The 21092-nt window shown below is 41.8% G+C and overlaps 1 protein-coding gene and 1 long non-coding RNA gene across 7 annotated transcripts in view; one reads left to right on the top strand and one right to left on the bottom strand.

Annotated features, from left to right (window-relative positions):
- Nucleotides 1-19266, bottom strand: part of ANXA13 (annexin A13) — a 50861-nt gene extending 31595 nt beyond the window's left edge. Inside the window, exons 1-2 of one of the 3 annotated variants that reach the window (XM_015084754.3) lie at nucleotides 19163-19266; nucleotides 17677-17799 (exon numbers count right to left, since the gene is read on the bottom strand). In XM_015084754.3, coding sequence (XP_014940240.3) covers nucleotides 17677-17799; nucleotides 19163-19177 — 138 coding nt within the window. In that variant the 5' untranslated portion in view covers nucleotides 19178-19266. Of the gene's footprint in view, nucleotides 1-17646; nucleotides 17800-19162 lie in introns of those variants that run through there. The other 2 variants (XM_027063949.2, XM_053208156.1) reach the window with 2 other exon arrangements.
- Nucleotides 1-21092, top strand: part of LOC106986577 (uncharacterized) — a 41035-nt gene that overhangs the window by 10912 nt on the left and 9031 nt on the right. For 2 of the 4 annotated variants that reach the window (XR_003421632.2, XR_001432075.3), the window contains 2 exons: nucleotides 15060-15149; nucleotides 16231-18178. The exons of 1 other annotated variant lie outside the window; for it this stretch is intronic. This is a non-coding gene — a long non-coding RNA (uncharacterized LOC106986577). Of the gene's footprint in view, nucleotides 1-836; nucleotides 3070-15059; nucleotides 15150-16230; nucleotides 18179-21092 lie in introns of those variants that run through there. One more of the 4 variants, XR_008292530.1, reaches the window with a different exon arrangement.

The raw sequence follows: 21092 nt of genomic DNA, 5'->3' as shown, positions 1-21092 counted from the left end.
TTGGGCCATCTCTTGTTTTTTTTTGCCTTACAGTGAGGTTAGGTTTTCAATTCTGCATATTTCTACTTGACAAGTTTGAAAGATTTACGTCTATCTATCTATCTATCTATCTATCTATCTATCTATCTATATCTGAGAGATGTCTTCCAAACTTGAAATTGTAAGATGTAGATCTATCTCCAGTGCTCCAAACTGTATTTGAATCCCAGAATAATTGCTATTACCCATGTGACCTTCGGCAAATTTGGGAGCCCTCTGTGCTGTGGTTTTGTCATGGCAAAATGTGGCCAATAATAGTGTCCACTCATAGGTCTCTTACGAGAATTTAAATGAAGTCATTCATACCAAACATCTAAATGAAGCCTAGAAGAGAGCATGTGCTTAAAAAAATGTAAAGGATTAATAATGGAAGGCAGATCAGCAAAGGACCTTCTAGAATATTTGAAACCGTCTCCTGCTCACAGGGTTTCAACCTTGTAAATGGCACTCTAAGGATCGGTTTTTCATTGATCACCTGCAGTTTGGATCTAAAGCTCCAGACACATATTTCACACCAGGCAGTGAAGTGGTTCACAATTCAGGCTGCACGGAGTCAGGTGACCTGGGATGACACCCAACACCACATTTTGTTAACTGCCTCATTTGATTAGTGTAATAATTGGCACCTCATGGAGTGTGAGGCTCTCACTGAGATACAGCCCGGGTGGGTCACTTGCCAATGTACCAGTCAGGCTCACAATAGGAGCGAATACCACGAACTCTACAAGAGGCACTGCCTGGTGCAAAAATGAGCTGGGAACTTTCAGTCTTGTTTTCGCTTCCTTCCTTCCTTCCAGCATGTCTACATGTCACTTCTCTGTGTCTCCATGTTCCTGCATCTTAAACAAGGAAATGAATGATCCATTTTCTGGAAGGAGGAGTTATACAAAATGAATGAGGCTATGAGCCTGGAAGCAGAATGAATGCCGAAAACACCCACTCTGTGAAATGACTCAGAGACAGGCCAACTTCAGCACATCGAGTGCCTAGGAGGGAGGTTGGCTGTTGTACCAATTCAGATACTACATCCCCTACCCTGCCCCACCAGCCACAAGGGCCCGAGTGGTGACACAGACAGCTGACCAAAGGCTTCTCTCCTGGTCCAGGTCAAGGAAAGCTTAACTCTTGGGATCAAAGGGAACATTTTAAGAAAATCTTCCTCCAGCTTGCAGCAAACTCTGGGGATGGAGTTCGTGAAAATTTAGCTGGGGGATATGATTGGCAGACTGTTGCTATGTATTATGTGGTAACCAGGATGTTCCAGGACCCAGCCTTAAGCGCACTCCTATTTAAGGCCTCTCCCACTCATCAGTCCTGGTGACCTGATGTATTTGGAGAGCATCAAGACTGGGAAATAAGAATATACTTCTCACGAGAGACATGGGAATTAATTAAAAAGCAATACGCCACAGGCAAATTAGAATCTCCTCTGAATGGTTCCTCTTCTCTGCCCGCTTCCTTCTTCTTTCCTCCTCTTTTTTTCCTCCCTCCCCTTCCTTCAACAGACAAGTAGTGAGGGTCTGCTGTGGGGCCAGCACTGCCCTGGTGAGGGGGACTTGATCAGTGAAGCGCAGGTCTTGTCCCCAGGGAAGTAAACATGCAAGCAGATCAATGACAATTCCGTTTATAATGGGGCATGGATGTTGGGTGCAAATCGCTGAGAGGAAGAAGGGGAATTTTTAGGGAGAGGTTGACATCTGTGCTCGTTCATGAAATATGAGTTAGGCAAGCATAATACATACGTATGTACATACACACATATATACGTACATACATACATACGTACACAAATAAGGAGGGGTGACCTGCCACGGAACTACTGCAGAACGGACATGATTGATCTAAACAATACACAACGATGTAATGTGGACTTGGGAGTGGGACCTACAGCGTTCAGTTATGCTTTGCTCCTTACTGGTTGTACAACCCCCGCCCCAGGCAAGCTGACCCATCTCTCTGAGCCTTTGTTGTCTCAGGTTTAAAGTCGAGGTGCACCTGTGCATGGGCAGCGTGAGGTTTGGATGCAGTCGTGTTGGGGATGTAGTGCCAGGTTACAGTGAGCACTTGGTTGGTGGCACGTAGGAGGTGCTCAGTGACATAAGGATGTAGGGGTCATTTGTAAGCCCTGAAGTATTATCAAAATGTAACGGGAGTGGCATTTTGTTTGCTCTTTCCAGTGCAGTTCCCCAGAAGCCCTGACTTGCTGCAATTTGCTCGGTAAATATTTGAAAGTGGTTGCTTGGTATCCAGGCTCTGAGACAGGAGGACTCTCAGGAAGCGCTGGAGAGCAGAGGGCTCATTGTTACACTGATCTCAATGGTGTTGCTTTTGGAGCCAACATGAAATCAGGAGGAGGCTGAGGAGATTAAAAATGAGAGCCAGGATTAGAACCAGGTGGTGGCCTGGGCATTTTAAACAGGAGCAAGGTGGAGGCAGGCAAGGGTTGTGCCGGGGAGAGCCTCAGACATGCCTGAATTCTCCCCAACATAAGCAGTGACCGTTGCCCCTGCTAGTTAATGGTACCTTGAGCCAGTGCTGGTGATTTGGGCTAAACCTGCATAGATTTTAGTCGTTAGGGAGTTAGGGAAACTGAGGTCCAGTTCGGGAAAGAGACTTCTTCGTGGTCACGTTGGTATCCATCCCCCCAAAGATGTCTACCCTTGAACCTGGCATGATGCTATTTTTCTCTCCTTACCCTTTCTAAGCGTCTCTTTTCCATCTGAAAGATAACAAGGTCTTGGGGGTTGTTACAAGGATATGCATCAAACATACTTGGCAGGAAGCTGGGCACATGGTGAGTGTTCAGTGTTATTTTTATTACTTCCTTCCATCTTGACCTGATTCCTATGGAGTGTTGAATGAGCCCCTGACATGTTGCTTTGTGTGGCACCTTTAAAATAACTGATTACATAATTTTGTCCTAAATCAGAAACCATTTTGTACTTAACAGATAAGTAGTAAGCTGGGCCAAGCGTTGAAGAGAAATTTAAGGGATTAACACTTAAAATTGAGAATGACAGCAAAATACAAAGCACTGGCCCAAACAACTTAATCCTCACAAAAACCCTATGAGGTAAGTATTATTACCTCCTATTTTGCAGTTGAGAAAAACAAGAAACAGAAAGGTTAATAAGTTATCTGAATCACACAGTTACAGATGGAATTCAAACCTACACAATCTGGATCCAGAAATTCCACCATTGGCTTCTCATTAACTAATTTTTTTGTCTCTTTCAAAATTATTATTTTTAAATTTAATGGTAGAAAATCTCAGTCCAACCCTCAGAATGCTAGTATTTTATAGATACACCAGCTAAGACCTGTGATTTGTCCACTGATCAGGGAAGCCAAGGACCCCTTGCATAGCTGTGAGATCAGAAAATGTTCTTGATGAGACAATAGGAAGTGAAGTGGAAATTGAAGGCCAGCTACCACTATTTGCAAGGCAAAATGGATAGCCTCTCCCTGTGAGCAGAGCATATGTGCAGGAAAGGCACTGTTGTCAAATTCTGCTCTCAGTATCTTTTTGAGTCAAATGGAATCATGTGTTCTGCTTTTCATCTGTGAACTAAGACTAATACCTATGTAGCAAAATCTTGGGAAGATGAAATAAGACAATGTGATTCATTACAGCATTATTCACAATAGCCAATACAGGGAAATAACCTAAGTGTCCATCAACAGATGAATGGATAAAGAAGACGTGGTGCACACACACACACACACACACACACACTTACACTTACACACAAAATGAATATCAAGCCAACTTACAGAAACAGAGACTAGAATGGGGGTGGGGGAGAGGGGAGATGTTGATCAAAGTGTACAAATTTCCAGTTATAAAATGAATACATTCTGGGAGCCTAATGTACAGCATAGTGATTATAGTAATAATACTGTACTATATACTTGAAAATTACTAAGAGAGTAGATCTTAAATGTTCTTACCACAAAAAGAAATGGTAGTTATGCATAATGCAGGCATTAGCTAAGGTTACAGTGGTAATCATTTTGCAATATATAAGTGTCTCACATCAACACACTGTTTACCTTATATTTATGTGATGTTGTATGTCAATTATATCTCAACAAAGCCATATGAAAAGATATTGTGAGGGTTCTGGGCAGGAAGATTTCATTATGATGATCCAGAGCTGGCAGGGGAGAAATTGGCTTTTCTGCCCTTCTCTAGCAGGCTGTCAGGACACCTCCTCCTTTTCCTCCTCCTTCCCCATCTTACCTCAAACCTTCCTGTTCCCTGTTTACTAAAACATCTTGCCCTTTGAGTAGTGGAGAGATCATAGCTAAGGGACTGTGGTGTGCCAAGGGGTTGAAATTTAGCAGAGGCAGTCTGAAGACAGAAAAGCATGAGGCCAGAAGGATGATCAAGGTTTCCAGCATGTTTATTCTTAGGGGTGACTGCTTTCCAGTCTGATAAACTGTCACATGTTTTCATAGGTAAAATTTCATTTCTCCCTACCTGCCGGAATCTGGGCAAACTGACTGCAGATTTACCTTATTAGGAAGGGTCCATGAATGTTCAGTGGGGGAGGAAGAGGTGGGGTACTGCAAGCAGGCTCCTCACTGGAACTTCCCGAGTCCTCAGAGGGCCAAAGGGTTTGGGGGTTGACAGCACGGGCCTCATGCTCCTCCATTTCTTAAACACCTGGTTGCCCACTGTTGAGTCCACTGGCAACAGTGGAGAATGTATCTACTTAAGGGAATTTGCTGAACCTGTATCTCCTCTCTGAAACCACTTATGACCCTCTTGGGAAGGATTGAGGACTTTCTGCCAGTTGGGCCTAAGGTGGCCAACTGATTGCCCAAGACTCAGGGTTTCCTAGGATGTGAGATTTTCAGTGCTAAGACTGTGATGTTTCCAGGCTAATCAGGATGGTTGGTCACCCAAGCTGGAGCTGACTTTGCAAGCTTTCAAGAGACAATTGTGTGCATCTCTTCCCAACTCTGTGTTCAGTGAGGCCATGTTGGTAACTTGAAATCAGCTGTGATTTCATATTTATACTATGGAAATTGGCTCATGGCACATATTGGGTTTTTGTCCTCCCCCGCCCCAAGAGCTGGTTGTGAAACATTTTCTGGCACACCAGTTTCTTTTTTGTGCTTATACTCCATTCTAGAGACTTCTATCAGATCTTCTTAAGATACATTATTATATTTATTCACTAATTTATCTCCCTCCCTAGATTGTAAACCTCTTGGAACCAAGAACCATGTCATATTCCTTGTCATATCCAGCACCTATCATAATGCCTGGCACATTATAGGCACTTGGTAAATGTTTACATATTGATGGAAGCTCATTTGAATTCTCTGCAGCTATAGGGTATTTCTCTTCCCTTCCCAGGTGGAAGAATCTTCTTCCTTTGTATGTTACAGAATATGCCACATCTCTTTTCCTTTGCATCCTGGCCTTACTCTAGTTTGTATCAATGTCAGGGGTCAGTGGCAAGAGTGGAGACAGAAGAGGGGGAGAGTGGAGTTATCCAGTTAGACATCTTGAACTGATAATGATGTCAAGCCTCCTAGGGTAATGAAGCAGAGAGAATGATAAAAGGAACAGTAAACTTAATCAGGACACCTGGGAGAGCTCAACTGGACCTCACTTGGAGGCTTAACAAGAAACACAAATGAAAGTGAATGCCTAACGCTTTTAGGTCTGGAATAGTTTGAGCTAAATAGAATTTGATGCTCTTAGACTTAAGACCTATGGAGGAAATAGTGGACTCTGAGGAAGATGCCCTGAACACAGATGGATAGCTTTTCAACCCTGGATACACATCAGAATCATTTGAGATAGTTTTTTTTTTTAAATTATTTGAGAGAGAGAGAGAAAGCAGGGGAGGGGGCAGAGAGAGAGAGAGAGAGAAAGAGAGAGAGAGAGAGAGAGAGAGAGAGAGAGAGAGAATCTTAAGCAGGTTCCATGTTCAGTGTGGAACCTGATGTGGGGTTCAATTCCATGACCCTAGGATCATAACCTGAGCTGAAATCAAGAGTCAGACACTCAACAGACTGAGCTACCCAGGCGCCCTGAGATGTTTTAAAATAGACAAATGACTGAGTCCCAACCTGATCCTATTAAATCAGAATCTCTGATATAAGTATTTGCAAAACTTACCAGATAATTCCAACGTGAAGCCAGGGTTAAGATCCACTGGTCTGACAGAAATTAGAAACTTTCCCATTGACATCCCAATGAATCAGAAAGACAACTTAAAAATGTGCTGAGGCTTTACACAAATAAGAAATCCTAGCCTTTATTAAAGGAGCAAAAGATAAAGGGAAGAGGTTTATCATAGATTCTGAGGGTAGAAATTCAACCCAGGGTTTTCAAAATGGGTGACATGGAACACTGAATGTATTAAAGCCTGTCGGACTTTCAACTGAAAAAGGAATTCTTTTTAAAATTCTCTCTCAGTTCATCATATTGAGTCATTCTTTGCCTCGTGATAGTATGTCTTTCACACTCTTTCAACCCAGAGATTGGCAAACTATGGGCTATGGTCAAATTCTGGCCCATCATCTGTTTTTATAAATAAAGTTTTACTGGAACATAGCCAACCTACTCATATACATTTAGTCAAAGGCTGCTTTCACACTTCAGTGGCATAGTTGAATAGTTGTAACAGAGGTTGTGTGGCACACAAAGGCTGAGATAATTATTTTCCCAACCCCTTCTCTTCTTTATGCAAATAGATTTTTTTAATCAGAAAACAGATGACAGAATCTGAGCCTTCAGCTGGCAGTAGTATTTAGTTAGAATTTAATATAGTCTTTTTGCCTTCATTTAGTTATCCACATTTATATCAACTGATAATTGATTTTCCATTTATGATACTAACATAAAGTTTCTTTTTAATATTAATTTTTATGTCAAAAAATGAGTGAATTTAAAGAAAAGAGATAATAAAGCTATTAGCAGCATAGACAGCATATGTGTTTGGCAACATTCATGAAAGTCATATTTAAATCTGAAGTTTGGGAAACATTGAATGTATCCAGTCCCCTCATTTTACAGGTAAACTGAGGCCTGATTGTTGAGTCATCTGCACAGGGTCACTTACTTGGTTATGGAAAAATCTGGAGCCCTCCCTCTCAGGACAATGTTCTTTTACCTCTCACTGGTTACTCATTTGTACTTTGAAACTAATTAGCATGAATGCAAAGTATTGTACTATTCATGAATTCAGAAACAGAAAGATTCTGGCAACATTTCCACGGGCATGTTTAGTAGACATTGATGGGCAATTTGAAACACAACAGAGGGGCCATTCACATCTTTAAACATGAATCTTGGGTGATAGTGGCATATTGTTTCATTAAGTTGATTGTTTCTTAGGCATGGTTTCCTTGGAACAATACATTTGACTTTTTTTTTTAAGTCTTGCTTTTTTTTGTTGTTTTAAATCAAAATCTACTTAAATGCTTATAGAGCAAAAAGGAGACTACTAATTAGAAAAAATATATATATTGCATTGTACTCTGTGGGGTCTATTTAAACACAGTTTCAATCGTATAAGAGTATTTGGTATTTCACCATGTACTTATTGTTCTATTAGCATTCTCCATGGTCATAGCAAAGCTGATTCCTCCATTCTTAGATCGTCTGCCCACTTGGACCCTTTCAGAGATCTGTTAATCAAGGAGGTCGACAGGATAGCCAGTCAGTGTGTAGGAAGCCTGAGAGTTCTAGCTAACCTTAAAAGGTGATAAGAACACATAGAACTGTTACACTATTGATCTATCCTTTCAGAGATGCAATTTTAAAGTGACACATACGAGGGGCACCTTGGTGGCTCAGTCGGTTAAGCGTCTGACTTCGACTCAGGTCATAATCTCATAGTTTGTGGGTTCAAGCCCCACATCAGGGCTGTGTTGACAGCTCAGCGCCCGGAGCCTGCTTTGGATTTTGTGTGTCTCTCTATCCCTCCTCTGTTCACGCTGTCTGTCTTTCTCTCAAAATAAATAAACATTTAAAAAATTTAAAAAAAAAGTGACATGTATGAAATATGTGTTTGGCCATCATTCTAAATGGATAGGAATATTTGCATCATTTGGCAAATAAGTCTGAAAATAGAAAAAACATCCACTTGAATCAGATCTTGATATGATTTACATATGTATGCTGACTGTGTATTCTTGAAAAATGAGTGAAACTTTTCAGGTTAAAATAAATGACCTGTCTTCTAAACGTGGGATTATCTATATGTTGGCATTTTGAGAACACTTTTAATGAAGATTGATATTGTTAGATCATTTTCCAGAAAGACAAACTTTCTCAGGCTATGCTTTCTGCGTTATACATTGAGTTGGTGTGAGTTGAATTGGCATTATGCATTGAGTTGGTGTGATACATTGAGTTGGTCACCTATCAAAAGGTGACTAGAAGGTGGGGACCTGACCTTAAGGAGATCTGACCTTGAGACTCTCCAACATCTAGCGCCCTAAGGTGGTGGGCACCATCATTTCTGAAGGTACTGACAATATATTCAGAAGTACAAACAATGTGACTGGCCCACCATGCACTGAGCTCTGATATAGGGAGACTATATGGGGCAGTCCTTTCAGGGGCTACACTCAGAGGAGAGGTGAACAAATGGACTCATGATTGTTTCGATCAGTGACTTTCCATTGAGCACTGCTCATCTGGGCAGGAAAACTTAGCTCAGCTCAACGGCCTCAGTGCTGGATATTTCTGTAGAGAAGCCTTTCTCACTCTGGCCATCAGAGTTACTTATGGATTAACAGTCTTTTGGGGGGAAACCGCTGCCTCTCGCCTGCTGTTGTCACTATCAGGAGGACAAGGGTCAATCTTGAAGATGGATTGGCTCTACCCTGTGATAAGAAAGGCAATCAGTGTGAGGGAATATCTAGGCCAGAGGGGCAGGAATACATGGTTGCTGGTAGAAGTTCAGTCAGATAAAGATATTATGGGGTCATCTCCTGCCCTATTGCCTTGCTTTCCCTAAGGTCTGTGTCTCAGAAGCAATTCTGTCTCTCTGGGGACATTTGGCAGTATCTAGAGACATTTTTTGTAGTCATAAGTAAGGGAGTGCTACTTATCTCTAATCCTAGAGATCAGCGATTCCTCTAAACCATCATATAAGGCACAGAACATCCCCTCACAGAAGAATTTTCTGGTTCCAATATCAATAGTGCCAAGATCTAACATGATGAGTGTCTACCACCCTGGCCTAATGACTGCAACAATGCTATAAACATGTTTCTTTAAAAGGTCTTGAGAAGGCTGGGCTTCTGGTGCAAATGGCACATAGGTACTGACAAAGGCAAGGTCCCCAGTGACAAAGAGCAAATTGCTGTGGTTACATAAAAGGGAGGATTAGAAGTGGACCATGATGTCTTTCTTCCTTTAATTTTATTTCAAAGAAACTAGATGACAAATCTGAAAGGTAACTAGGTAACTAGGAGGAAGAATCTGACTTAAAGTTGGTCATCATCCTGTCATCATCCTCTGTTCTTTGTCTGCATCACAGTTGCAGGCTTCACAGCCTCAGCTGGCAGGGGCCTCATCAGGCAGCCTCAGCTGACTCATTCTTAGGGGCCCTTTAGTATTGTGGTGGGCTGGACAGCTCAGAGTTTCTACTAGAGGTGGAATTACATGCCCTGTATGGAAACAAGATCGCATCCTGGGGGAAAGTGACTGCTTTGAGGTTGTCCACAGATTGTTTTGGGAGTCAGAGACCTCTAAAGAGTGTTAAAACTCCAGATATCCAATTACTGCTGTATTGCATCAATGAAAATGAACTTGGAGGATAAGGTGATTGTGGGGAGATGATGGTCATTCCTCAACCATGAAAGGAACCATGCCTTCAAGAGTTATGAAAAATGAAGCACTTTTCTCATTAGAAAAGAACTATCCATTTCCTTCTTCTATTGCCAAAGGCCGTTTTTCTGCCAATTCAATGAGAGTATAAACTTGGGATTCATTGCTTGCAGGAAAAAAAGAAGCAAGTGTACTCTGGGGTCCTCAAGAGTCAATGATAAGTGGGTAGACGGAATTGGAAAGAGAAAATACTGGGGGCTGAGCTGGGTCATTACAGCATTGAATGGTGCTGTGTAAAAGGCATAGCCAACAGTATGTGGACAAGTTTTGATTTGCTAAAAAGGAAACAAGGTAAAATAGCTAAATTTGCTTTGAGCAAATTTCTGTCTCCATCAGAATCAAAACAATGAATGTTATTCTTTCCCCTGGTAAGAGTTTAAATATGCATTGGATCCAATCCTATTAATTACTTCTTTAAAATTCTTTTAAACATTTTAATCTTCCTTTTCATTTCCACCACAACCATCCAAACCCCCATTACAGGAAGGGTGAATTATTTGACTGCCTTTCTATCTTATCTTTGAGTCATCATTCCCTATTTCAGTCCATCCAATACGGCAGCAGACACAGCAGTAGTCATATTAATAAAAATCATAGTTATAAGAAAGCAATATGATAAAGCAATATCCCCAAGCCCCAAGGATTGGTAAAGCCAACCTCTGCCACAGTGACAGTTCAAGGATTAGGTACATGACCCAAGTCAATCAGAATTTTTCCCTGACATGTGATAGAAACTTAGGGGGGAAAAAAACCTCTTTTCCTTGATGTTGTTAACGTGGAGCTACGTGAGGCCATGGCCCTCTCTGTGGTGCCCAAACTATCTGTGGCCATGCCTCCCTCTCACCAACAACTTTTGCCTCCCACACCACTGGGGAAAAAGAAGAGGTTCATTTTCAGTGGGAGAGAATGAGCCCAACATGTAGAAAGAAGGAGAGAGAGCGAGAGAGTGAGATTGAGGAAGAATGTGCTAGTTGACAAGATGATATCTCCAGCCCCAGGGATGAATCACGATTCATGGCTGTCCTCTTCCCCTTGGCCAGTGATTGGTCTAGGGACAGGCTTTTGACCAACTCTGACTAATGAGATGGGATGTGATGCCTGCTTGGGGGCTTTCCAAAAAGATTATTCTCAGTGATAGGGGAGTGGTAAGAAGAAACGTACTTTTTTCTCTGTCCCCTTCCCTCTTACTTGTGATCCTATCACGTGTGCTCATGAACTTAAACACAGACCACTATCTTGTACCCAATGGGGGGAGCTGCTGCGAACACATCAAGGGTGGCAGAATGGAAAGGTAGACGTGGCATGGGTCCTTAATGATGTGACTGAACCACTCGACCAACACTGGAATCCCCTCCTTTCAGACTTCGTGTGAAGGCTAATAATTAAATGTCTTTGTTACTTACGCCACTCTTAGTCTTGTAGTCTACTACTTGTACTCACATACTGACTTGAAAACAAAACAACTATGAAATTGTACTCCTCAAATTACCTCAAGTGCAGCCTTCCCTCTTGAGTTTCAGATCCAGCTACCTGCTAGGTGTTAAACCCAGGTGTCCCACGGATATCTCAAACTCAGCAGATCCCAAAGCCAAATTCATCCTCGCATTGAGCAAACTTCCAGTTTGTTCTATCCCCAGGATGCACCCCATTCACCTGGGTACATAAGCCAGGTACCCGAATTACTCAGTAGTCCTCCTTGTCCCTCACCTACCTGTCCACTTAGCCAGTTACATCTATTTGACCTTCCCATCAGTCCTCTTCTCTCTGATCCCACTGCCACTGTTTAAGTTGGGAACACAGGCTCATCATCTTTCTCCAGGGCCACTGCCTCCTAAGTGTTTTATTTGCCTTTGGTCAGGAATCTCTCCAAAACTTTCTCTACTAGCTTCTAGCATGGTCCATCCAAAGTGCATCTCTGACCTTGTCATTCCCTTGTCTGAGATTAGTTATGGCTCCTCTATTGCCTAAGATACTAGTTCTCAAAGTGTAGCCCCTGGACCAGCAGCATTAGCATCATCAGGTAACTTGTGAGAAATGTAAAATTTGGGGCCCTACTCTACTGAATCAGACACTCTGCAGATAGGGCCCAGCTCTCTGTTTAAACAAACCTTCCAAAGGAATCTGATGTACGTCGTTTAGAAAACACTACTGGCCTAAAGCAAAAAAAAACCAATTTCCTTGGTGTAGTAGGTTGAATAGTATGCTCCCTGAATGCGTGTCTACTTGGAACCTCAGAACGTGACCTTACTTGGAAATAGAGTTTTTGCTGAGGTAATTAGTTAAGAATCATGGGTGAGATCATCCTGGATTTAGAATGGGTCCTAAATCCAGTGACTGGGGTCCTTAGAAGAAGAGAAATAGAGGGGAGGGCCATGGGAACATGGGAACATGAGATTGGGACTCTCCTGCCCTGAGCCAAGGACTGCAATGCCTGGGGCCACCAGAGGCTGAAAGAGGCAAGAAAGAATTCTTCCCTACAGTCTTCAGAGGAAACGGTGGCCCTGCTAACACCTTGATTTTAAATCCCTAGACACCAGAACGTTGAAAGAATACATTTCCATTGCTTTCAGCCACCCAGTTTGTGGTCCTTTGCATATTAGCCCTAGGATACCAATACACTTTGCATAGCAAACAAGGGCCTTTAGGACACCCCTGTGCATCCGGAGTCGCTGCTCCCTGATCAGTGATCTATCAAAAATATGCGTGGTGCGCCTGTTATGTGTCAAGCCCCAGTGATGGAGCCGTGATGAGCGGTGGCAGTGCGGGCCCTGCAGAAGCTCCCGGCCAGGGGGAGGGGCTAGCAGCTGCACAGGCAGGTGATGTTTGACGGATTCAGGGCTCTGCAGGGCAAGAGCCTTCTTGTACCTCTCTGCACGTACTCTGGCACCGTAAAGATTGCCCTTCTGCACCTTAGGAAGCCTCTCCCACTCCTTCCTCCCACACAGAATCACTCTCTCCCCTAAGTTTTGGACGTGTTTCTATTAGTGCATTCGTTGCACATCGTTGTAATTGTTTACTTGTTTGCCTCCCTTGCTAGACTGTGAGCCATTCAGAGGGCATGGACTGTGCTCTTTTATTCCTCTTTTTATCAGTGGTGCCTCAAACAGCACCTGGCTCATGGGAGTTTCTTTTAAAAAAATGTGTTGAACTGATACCGAGGATGAAGAGTGATTTCCTTCCTCGGTTGGCAGAGGGACTCGAGCTTACTTTTCTCCATGCAGCGCTAGGATGAGTTGTGGGAGAGACTGCAGCCTGGGGTCAGTGGAAGGGGCAGAATGGGGCAGTTCCCTGGACTGCTTTTGGTGTCAAAGGCCCTGGAGGAGGGTGTGGGACTAAGTAGGCTTTAAAAGCCATCATCCGGGCATCTCTGCAGGCTGAGTGATGGGAATGGTTCAGTCAAAGCTGGGGCACAGCTCCAGCCTATGCCTGTGAGAGGCGTTTGCTTCAAAGTTGATTTTCTTTCTTTCTTTTTTTCCCCAAAGTTTATGTATTTATTTTGAGAAGGAGCGGGGGAGGGGCAGAGAGAGAGAGAGAGAGAGAGTCCCAAGCAGGCCCCACACTATCAGCACAGAGCCCAATGTGGGGCTCGATCTCATGAGCTGTGAGATATGACCTGAGCCAAAATCAAGAGTCAGATGCTTAACTGATTGAGCCACCCAGGTGCCCCTCAACACTGATTTTCAAACTTGAGTGTACATCAGAATCACCCGGAAGGCTTGTTCAGGTGCAGTTGCTGGGCCTTCGCCCCAGGGGTTCTGATTCCATAGATCTGGAGTGGGGCCCAATAATTTGCATTCCTAACGGATCCTAGGTTATTCCAGTGATGGCCTGGGGGCCACATTTGGGCACATCCCTGCACTAGAGGAACACATGACATAAGACCCATGGTTCTCAACTTTGGGTACATTAGAAATCAGTTGTGGAGTTTTTAAAAAGTACAGATACAGGAGAACCTTACTCACACATTGGTCGGGGCGAGGGGTGTAACTGGTCACAGGGATTTGGGCTCCAAATGAGTAAAACATTGGTTTGAGTAAGCCTTTCCCATAAAACCCATAAAACATAATGAACTGATGAGTTGATCACACGTTTATTGAGCATTTGCTATGTGCCAGGGTTTGTGTCAGTAATGGGGATACAGAGATGAACAAGACACCATCCTAGCCCCAGTGAGCCATCAGTCCAGTCTGGGGAAGATGTGTGAACAGCTAGTTCTAAAATCCTGTGGGAGGGGAGTGATGACATTGTACACAGAGTAGCATGGAACCACTAAAGAGGAGCATCAGATCTAGGGGAAGAGGAGGAAGCTCAGGATCGGGGGTAAAGAGGAGATAATGTTCCACTTCAACAGATTTAGAAATCCCAGTAGGTTAGCATCTAGTTGGTATAATGTGAAGAATTTCTACCTAAATCCAAATGCATGCTTCACCTCTCCTTGGTCAAATTACCTCATCTCTCCATGCTTCACTTTCCCCAGATTGCAAAGGGGATAATAATCCTGTCTCCCTCACAGAGTTGTGTGGACCAAAGGACCAAAAGGACACGTGTACGTGGGGGACTTGGTAGAGTGAAGGGCTCAGAGTTCATGCACACAGCCCGGGCCCCCAGAGCAGCTCACAGTCTAGCAAGCACTTGAGAAATGTCAGTTATCCTCATCATCCTTCCAGAAGGCCCCCTTGAAGCCTCCAGTTATGCCCACCATCACTGGGAATTTGAGTTCTGGCTGCTGTACAGCAGGGCAAGCATCTGCCAGATTCCATCCCCTACACCAAGTGGCCAACTGCCCCGCCCAGGCTCCTACAGCGTTAAAGCTCTTGTGTCAGTTTTTCAGTTTGCAAGTTCTTCCTTCCATTGGTATATTTGTCCTTGGCAAACTTTCCCCCCACGTTTAAATAACTTTAAAATGGGGGCGCCTGGGTGGCTCAGTCGGTTAAGCATCCGACTTCGGCTCAGGTCATGATCTTAGAGTTCGTGAATTCGAGCCCCGCGTCGGGCTCTGTGCTGACAGCTCAGAGCCTGGAGCCTGTTTCAGATTCTGTGTCTCCCTCTCCCTCTGCCCCTCCCCCATTCATGCTCTGTCTCTCTCTGTCTCAAAAATAAATAAATGTTAAAAAAAATTTAAATGACTTTCAAATGACTGCTTTTTATCTTCCAGAGACAAGAAACCCCTAAAGCCAACATTGTGTGTGATTGTGTCTCAAATGCAGCCAACTTTGAGTGGGAGGCTTGTTTTTAAAGGAAGAAGGTATGCTTTAGTGCATGTCCTATTTTGACATCAGAGGCCCTTTTTGTTTCCTTCTATACCCACGGTGGTATTCAGGACTAATTTGGGGGGATAAATGATTTCCTGATAGGACAGGTAGGACTATGTGGTCTCAGTTTCTTTCGTGGTTTCTTTAGGGTTTGAGAATCACACTTCAATGCACACTCTCGGTTAAAGCCATACTTACTTTATCCCAAACTCCCAGTCACATTTTTACTTCCCTCCAGAGCCTACCTTCTTTTCCCAGGCATCTGGACCTATTCCCACCTTGTGTGTGGCTCCTGGGTGTTCCTAATCCACCTGCCTCGGAGCTTGCCTGTTCATCTGCTCCAAGTCCCAAACTGTTTTCCATTTTAGACAATATTTACATTGGCTAAATATTGGCACAAGCAAGTCATAAAATGTGGCATGCTCACAAACACCGTGGCAGATCGCTGAGCAGATGTTCTAACATTTACAAGTTGGTTTTCACTTATGGACATTTATAATGACACCTGCTTTCATTGGCGGTATGCTGATCTGTTCTTGTAAGAATAGTGTTATGCTCCAGTTCCGCGTTTCTCAAACACAGCTGCACATTTGGAACCACCTGGGGAGCATTTGCAAATCCCAGTGCCCAGACCAACCACCAGACCAAGTAATTCAGACTCTCTGGGGGTAGAACTCAGGATTCAGTGTTTTTTAAAACTCCCCCGGTGATTCCAATGTGCGGCCAACTGTGAGCACTCATTCCCCAGTTTAGTGCTTCTCAGACTGTACTGTGCATAAGAATCACTTGACGATCTTGCTAAAACGCAGATCTGATTCGGTAGGTCTTCAGGAGCTTTGGGTTCTGCATTTCTAACAAGCACCCAGGCCATGTAGATGCTACTACTAGTCCAGAGACCACACTTGGAGTAGCAAGGCAAGTCGTGCCTAGTGCCTTGAAAATAATTTTCCAGAAATCATTTGTCCTCTTGAGTTTGTCCATGGCTCCCTCCCTATTGCTCTGCCCATACGCCACAGCCACACTCCAATGGCGAAGGGATTTCACTATTGATTTCAATTTTCTATTTTCCTCCAGATAACGATTCTTCTGAAAACAACCCACACAAGAGAAGAGTCATCTGGCTAAATCTGAGCAGATTTTCCTGTGGATCTTATTTTTCTGTCTATGCACAAAGCTCACTGAGCACAAGGTCATGTCCTCTAGGCTAAGCAAACTCTTTGAATATTGCTTGATTAGCAAATGATAGTAATCGCGATTATTACTGCTCCAAATAGGTTAGTCACAAACACGATGTCTTCAGTTGAAAAGAATCATTAATGATGGCAAAGGGATTGGGGGGAAGCGCAAAACAAAAAAGTAAATTTTCAATTCTCAGAATTGGCTAGGAAGCCCTCTGTATCACAGCACCTTGGAAAATGTAATTTCCTGGCCAATATCTTACTGGCTTTGGAGTATTGTTTGTCAAGCATCTGTCTGTGCATCCTGGCCTGTGGACATATCCTTGGGACTTTGTAACTTTCCTAGTAGGCTTTTAAAATATGTATTTACTGCTGGTAATAACTTAAAAACTAAATATAAAGCATATTGAGTCATTAGGATGACCAAGGCTAGCACATGATTTCAACGCCTGCATTTGTGTTTCTATTTATGAATGTGTATATGCCGAATAGCCATATTTTAATTGTTGCAAGCGAATGATAAAAGAACAGAGAACAGAGGGAGGTTGAATACAAAAATCACACATTTTAGCCAAGAGAAGGCCCGATTGTTTTATAGGGAGTCTTACAAACAAAAGTTGCTCAGTTTTGGATAGAGAAACATAATAGTAGAACTAAGAAATCGTGCACCACATCATATTTTAGACATGCTGCAACACAGAAGAAACCACATTATAGCCATCAGGACCATTTTAACATTGAGTGTAGTCATTTAATCCCGGCAAAATAACATGGTCTATTATGCTAAATCAATAACATGCATTTATTTGCACATTAGCAACTTGTATTTTACTAGTATTTAATTTTATATATTTGTTTTGGTTATGTAACTGCTTCAAAACTACCAGCATTATAGTTTGAAGCTTGTACATGTTCAAGTAACTTTCTAATACGAGTAATTCAAGTCATTACCAGGACAGTTTTCTGTCCAAAAAGGTTTTGCATTTACTTATTTTGAAACACAGTCTTAGAACATATTCATTCCTTGTGCAATGTTAAATTCCATTAGTATTTTCTAAAATGTCCTACTGGCCATGCTCTCCATTGTAAGGCACTGTTAAGGGGACACCGATGGGAATGGAAACTGAGCTCCTAGATTACATTTTTACATTAGCTACAAACATTGAAACAGACATTTGTTTATGTGGGGAAAGATTTCTTTGCTTGGAAGTAATGCCTGATGATGACATTTTCAGGCCAGAGGATTGTGGAGGATCCACTGTGACAAGTCATTGGTGAATAATACTGGGCCCACGAGAGAGCCCAGTCATACCTATGATTTGGAGGGAAAATCAGTGCTTACAGGCTGTTGGGCCTCTGGCTCTCCATTCCCTGGTGCGTGGCTGAGAGGCTTCACAGCTGCCGAGGGTTGGATGTCCCCTTTGGGCAAATGTTGACTACCTTCTGAGAGGGAGTAAGACTGGCTCTGAAGATTCAAAAAAGAGATACATAAAAATGCTAGACCACTCACACAATACAGAGGCCCCATGGGGTTGACATTCAAAAGATGAAAATGTCCTCCTGAACTGCTATGGCAGGGACCACTTATTCCTGAGGCCCTCTGTGGCTATCAGCAATATCTTAAAAGTAGGCTTCAGGGGCAGCTGGGTAGCTCAGTTGGTTAAGCGCCCGACTCTCAGTTTCAGCTTAGGTCACGATCTCACGGTTTCATGAGTTCGAGCCCTGCATTGGGCTCCTGCTGACAGTGCAGAGCCTGCTTGGGATTCTTTCTCCCTCTCTCTGCCTCTCTCCCACTCACGCTGTCTTTGCCTCTCTCAAAATAAATAAATAAACTTAAAAGAAAAGTAGGCTTCAGTTTCTCTGAAAGATATACTGAATGTAAGGCTCATAATCTTGACCGGCAAGAAAATGTTATCTACAGAAGATTTTAAATATAACACCTCCCCAAAGAAGATATTTGTAGGCTTGCAACCATTGAGTGCAAATTTAGTTTATAGCAAAGGGAAAAAAACCTTCATAAACAAAGCGATAGTTTACAGAACATTTTTGAATTTTTTTGTCTTTGCTTCTAGTTTACATACAATAAGTCATTTCTTGCCAGGGGAAGTTACAGTTGGTGCAGTAAAACCTTATTAAAATTTTTATTGCAACAGTTTTAGATATACATTTTTCAATGTAAAAAAAAATCACAATTTAACTCAGACCTGCCTTGTGTGTCGTTGGTTTCAAATTTTTAGTCATTAATAGTTTATAGACACAGTATTCACATGAGCGTAGACATTTCAGAATAAAAACCTAAATGTTAAGTCCATTCCTTGGATATCTGCAAATATCTGATTATTTGATGCTGCTTAGAACTAATACTGCTTAGAAATAATATTTTCACTTTTCAGTCCAAGTTATATGGCCTTGGCCTCATAGGAGTACTTTTGCCTTGGTTTACGGATATTTGTAACATGAACCTGTCTTCCCCACAAAACCCTTATGGGCAGAGCCTACCAGATTTTATGCAACTTTGCTATAACTAACAGCTTTAATCATACATTCCACAAACACGTATTAACCATTTGCTCTCTGTGGGGCACTGTTTACTATCTTGTTTTAAATACTTCTCTTTAGCCTCTCCTAAGAGATTTTTGACCAATGGAGAAAAAAATATATTCCAAATGCATTTTAAAAGCATGGTGTGCTGTTGTGAAAACCAACAGTAAGGAGTAATCACAATGGTATAGTGCAAAATTATTAATCATGATTTCGTAGTTTAAATTTCTCCACATGCTAACTAAAATGAAAACTTTGTTTGATTCCCAAAGGCAATAAATACTTACATGACGATTGCCCATTTTCGTTTTTCTAAGATAGTTGTTCTGTATTTCATTAAGAGATCAGGTCTCCTTCAGGCCAAGTTTATAATAGTTTTCCCAGGGCGTAATATCTCTTGTGTTTAATAAGTAACTTTTGGCATTGAATTTGAATACATTATTGGGGATGGGTAGGGAGTGGTGAGAGCTACAAATGAGCTTAAGCTTCCCAAGCTACTTTGTAGACCATCTTTTTAAAATAAAATATTTATTAATACATCAAGTATGGGCTTTTTAAGTTGAATAGAGAGCTGCTTTTCGACTAAAGGGCTAAACCTGTCTCACTTCTGGATTATTGAAAGGGTCATAATTTGTTTATTTTGGGTGTTTATTTAAAATTTTATAGCTTGTAATAATAAAAGCATTAACCGAACAAGACTGAAAAATCTTACCGTTTTACTGATATCACCATTATTATTACACAGAATCTCTTTTACACAGAATCTTTTTGAGGGCAACATTGAGTTATGTTAACATCATCTTTATAATCTAGCTGGTTTTTGAATTAAAAAGTAATATGTGCAGATGGTAGTATTTTTTCTAATAGTGTCAAAAGGTACTGTGAAAAGTAAACCTACTGACTTCCCAGGCCCTCCTCCCGGTGGCTTCTTGTGAGTCCTTCCAGAAATTGTTTGCATACACAGCCATGTCTGCCTGTCTATTTACCTTTCTTTCTTTTTCTTTCTTTCTTTCTTTCTTTCTTTCTTTCTTTCTTTCTTTCTTTCTTTCGGCTGTGTTTTTTTGTTTGGTTTTGTTTTGCTTTGTTGTCAACACATGGGTTTATACAATGCATTCTTTTCCATGCCTTGTATGCTTCATATACTAAAGACATAATATGACATGGACACATTTCTTTTTCAGTGACCACATAGTAGTTTACTATGAATATGAACCAAACCTGACATCATCAGTCCACTCTTCAAGGTCATTTTGGGTTTTTTGTGTGAGTATTTTCATTTATACATCTTTGCCTGTGTGTGCGTGTTTATCTATAGAATAAAATCTAAAGATGTAATTGCTGGACAAAGAGTGAATGCATTTACAATTCTGACGGATCTTGCCCAGCTGTCCTCTGCACAGGTATTGAAACCTTGAACTACTCTCAAAGTCCAGCTAACCCATGAGCCTGACTTCATTTTTTAAAATTAATTGATTTAATTATTTTGTGAGACTGACTTTTTTATTTTTATTTTTTTAAAATGGTTATTTATTTTTGAGAGAGACAGACACAGAATGCGAATGGGTTAGGGGCAGAGAGAGAGGGAGACACAGAACCCGAAGCAGGCTCCAGGCTCCGAGCTGTCAGCACAGAGCCCAACGCGGGGCTCGAACTCACCAGCTGTGAGATCATGACCTGAACCGAAGTCAGACGCTCAACAGACTGAGCCACCCAGGCACCCCAGAGACTGACTTTCTAAAGACAAAATGTATATCCCCCTAAAATAATATGCCAGTGTCCATATTTTTCTACATACTGGCCACACTAAATATTATGAGAGTTTTTCGTTTCTTCCAATTTCAAAGATGAAAAATGGTTATCTCAGTGTTTAATGTACATTCCTTTCTTTTGATATTCTTTTTGTTTCTATATAGCATCATTTTAATTTTTTTTTCTGTAAATTTTTACTTAAATTCTAGTTAGCTAGCATATAGTGTAATACTGTTTTCAGGAGCAGAATTTAGTCATTGATCATTTACATCCTCTTGATATTCTTGATATTATATATCACTTCCCTTAAAAGTCATTTGCATGAATTTTTCTGTGGTCTCCTTATGTCCTTTATTTTTATTTTGAGTTATAAGTCTTTTCGTTATTTATTTATAACAACATTTTATAATAAGATCTAGGCCTTTGTCAAATGTAACAATTATTTCCCCCCAATTTGTTGTTCGTCTT

This window comes from Acinonyx jubatus, chromosome F2 (assembly GCF_027475565.1).
Source record: "Acinonyx jubatus isolate Ajub_Pintada_27869175 chromosome F2, VMU_Ajub_asm_v1.0, whole genome shotgun sequence".
NCBI classification, from domain to species: Eukaryota; Metazoa; Chordata; class Mammalia; order Carnivora; family Felidae; genus Acinonyx; species Acinonyx jubatus.
This window is presented reverse-complemented; position numbering and strand designations above follow the sequence as displayed.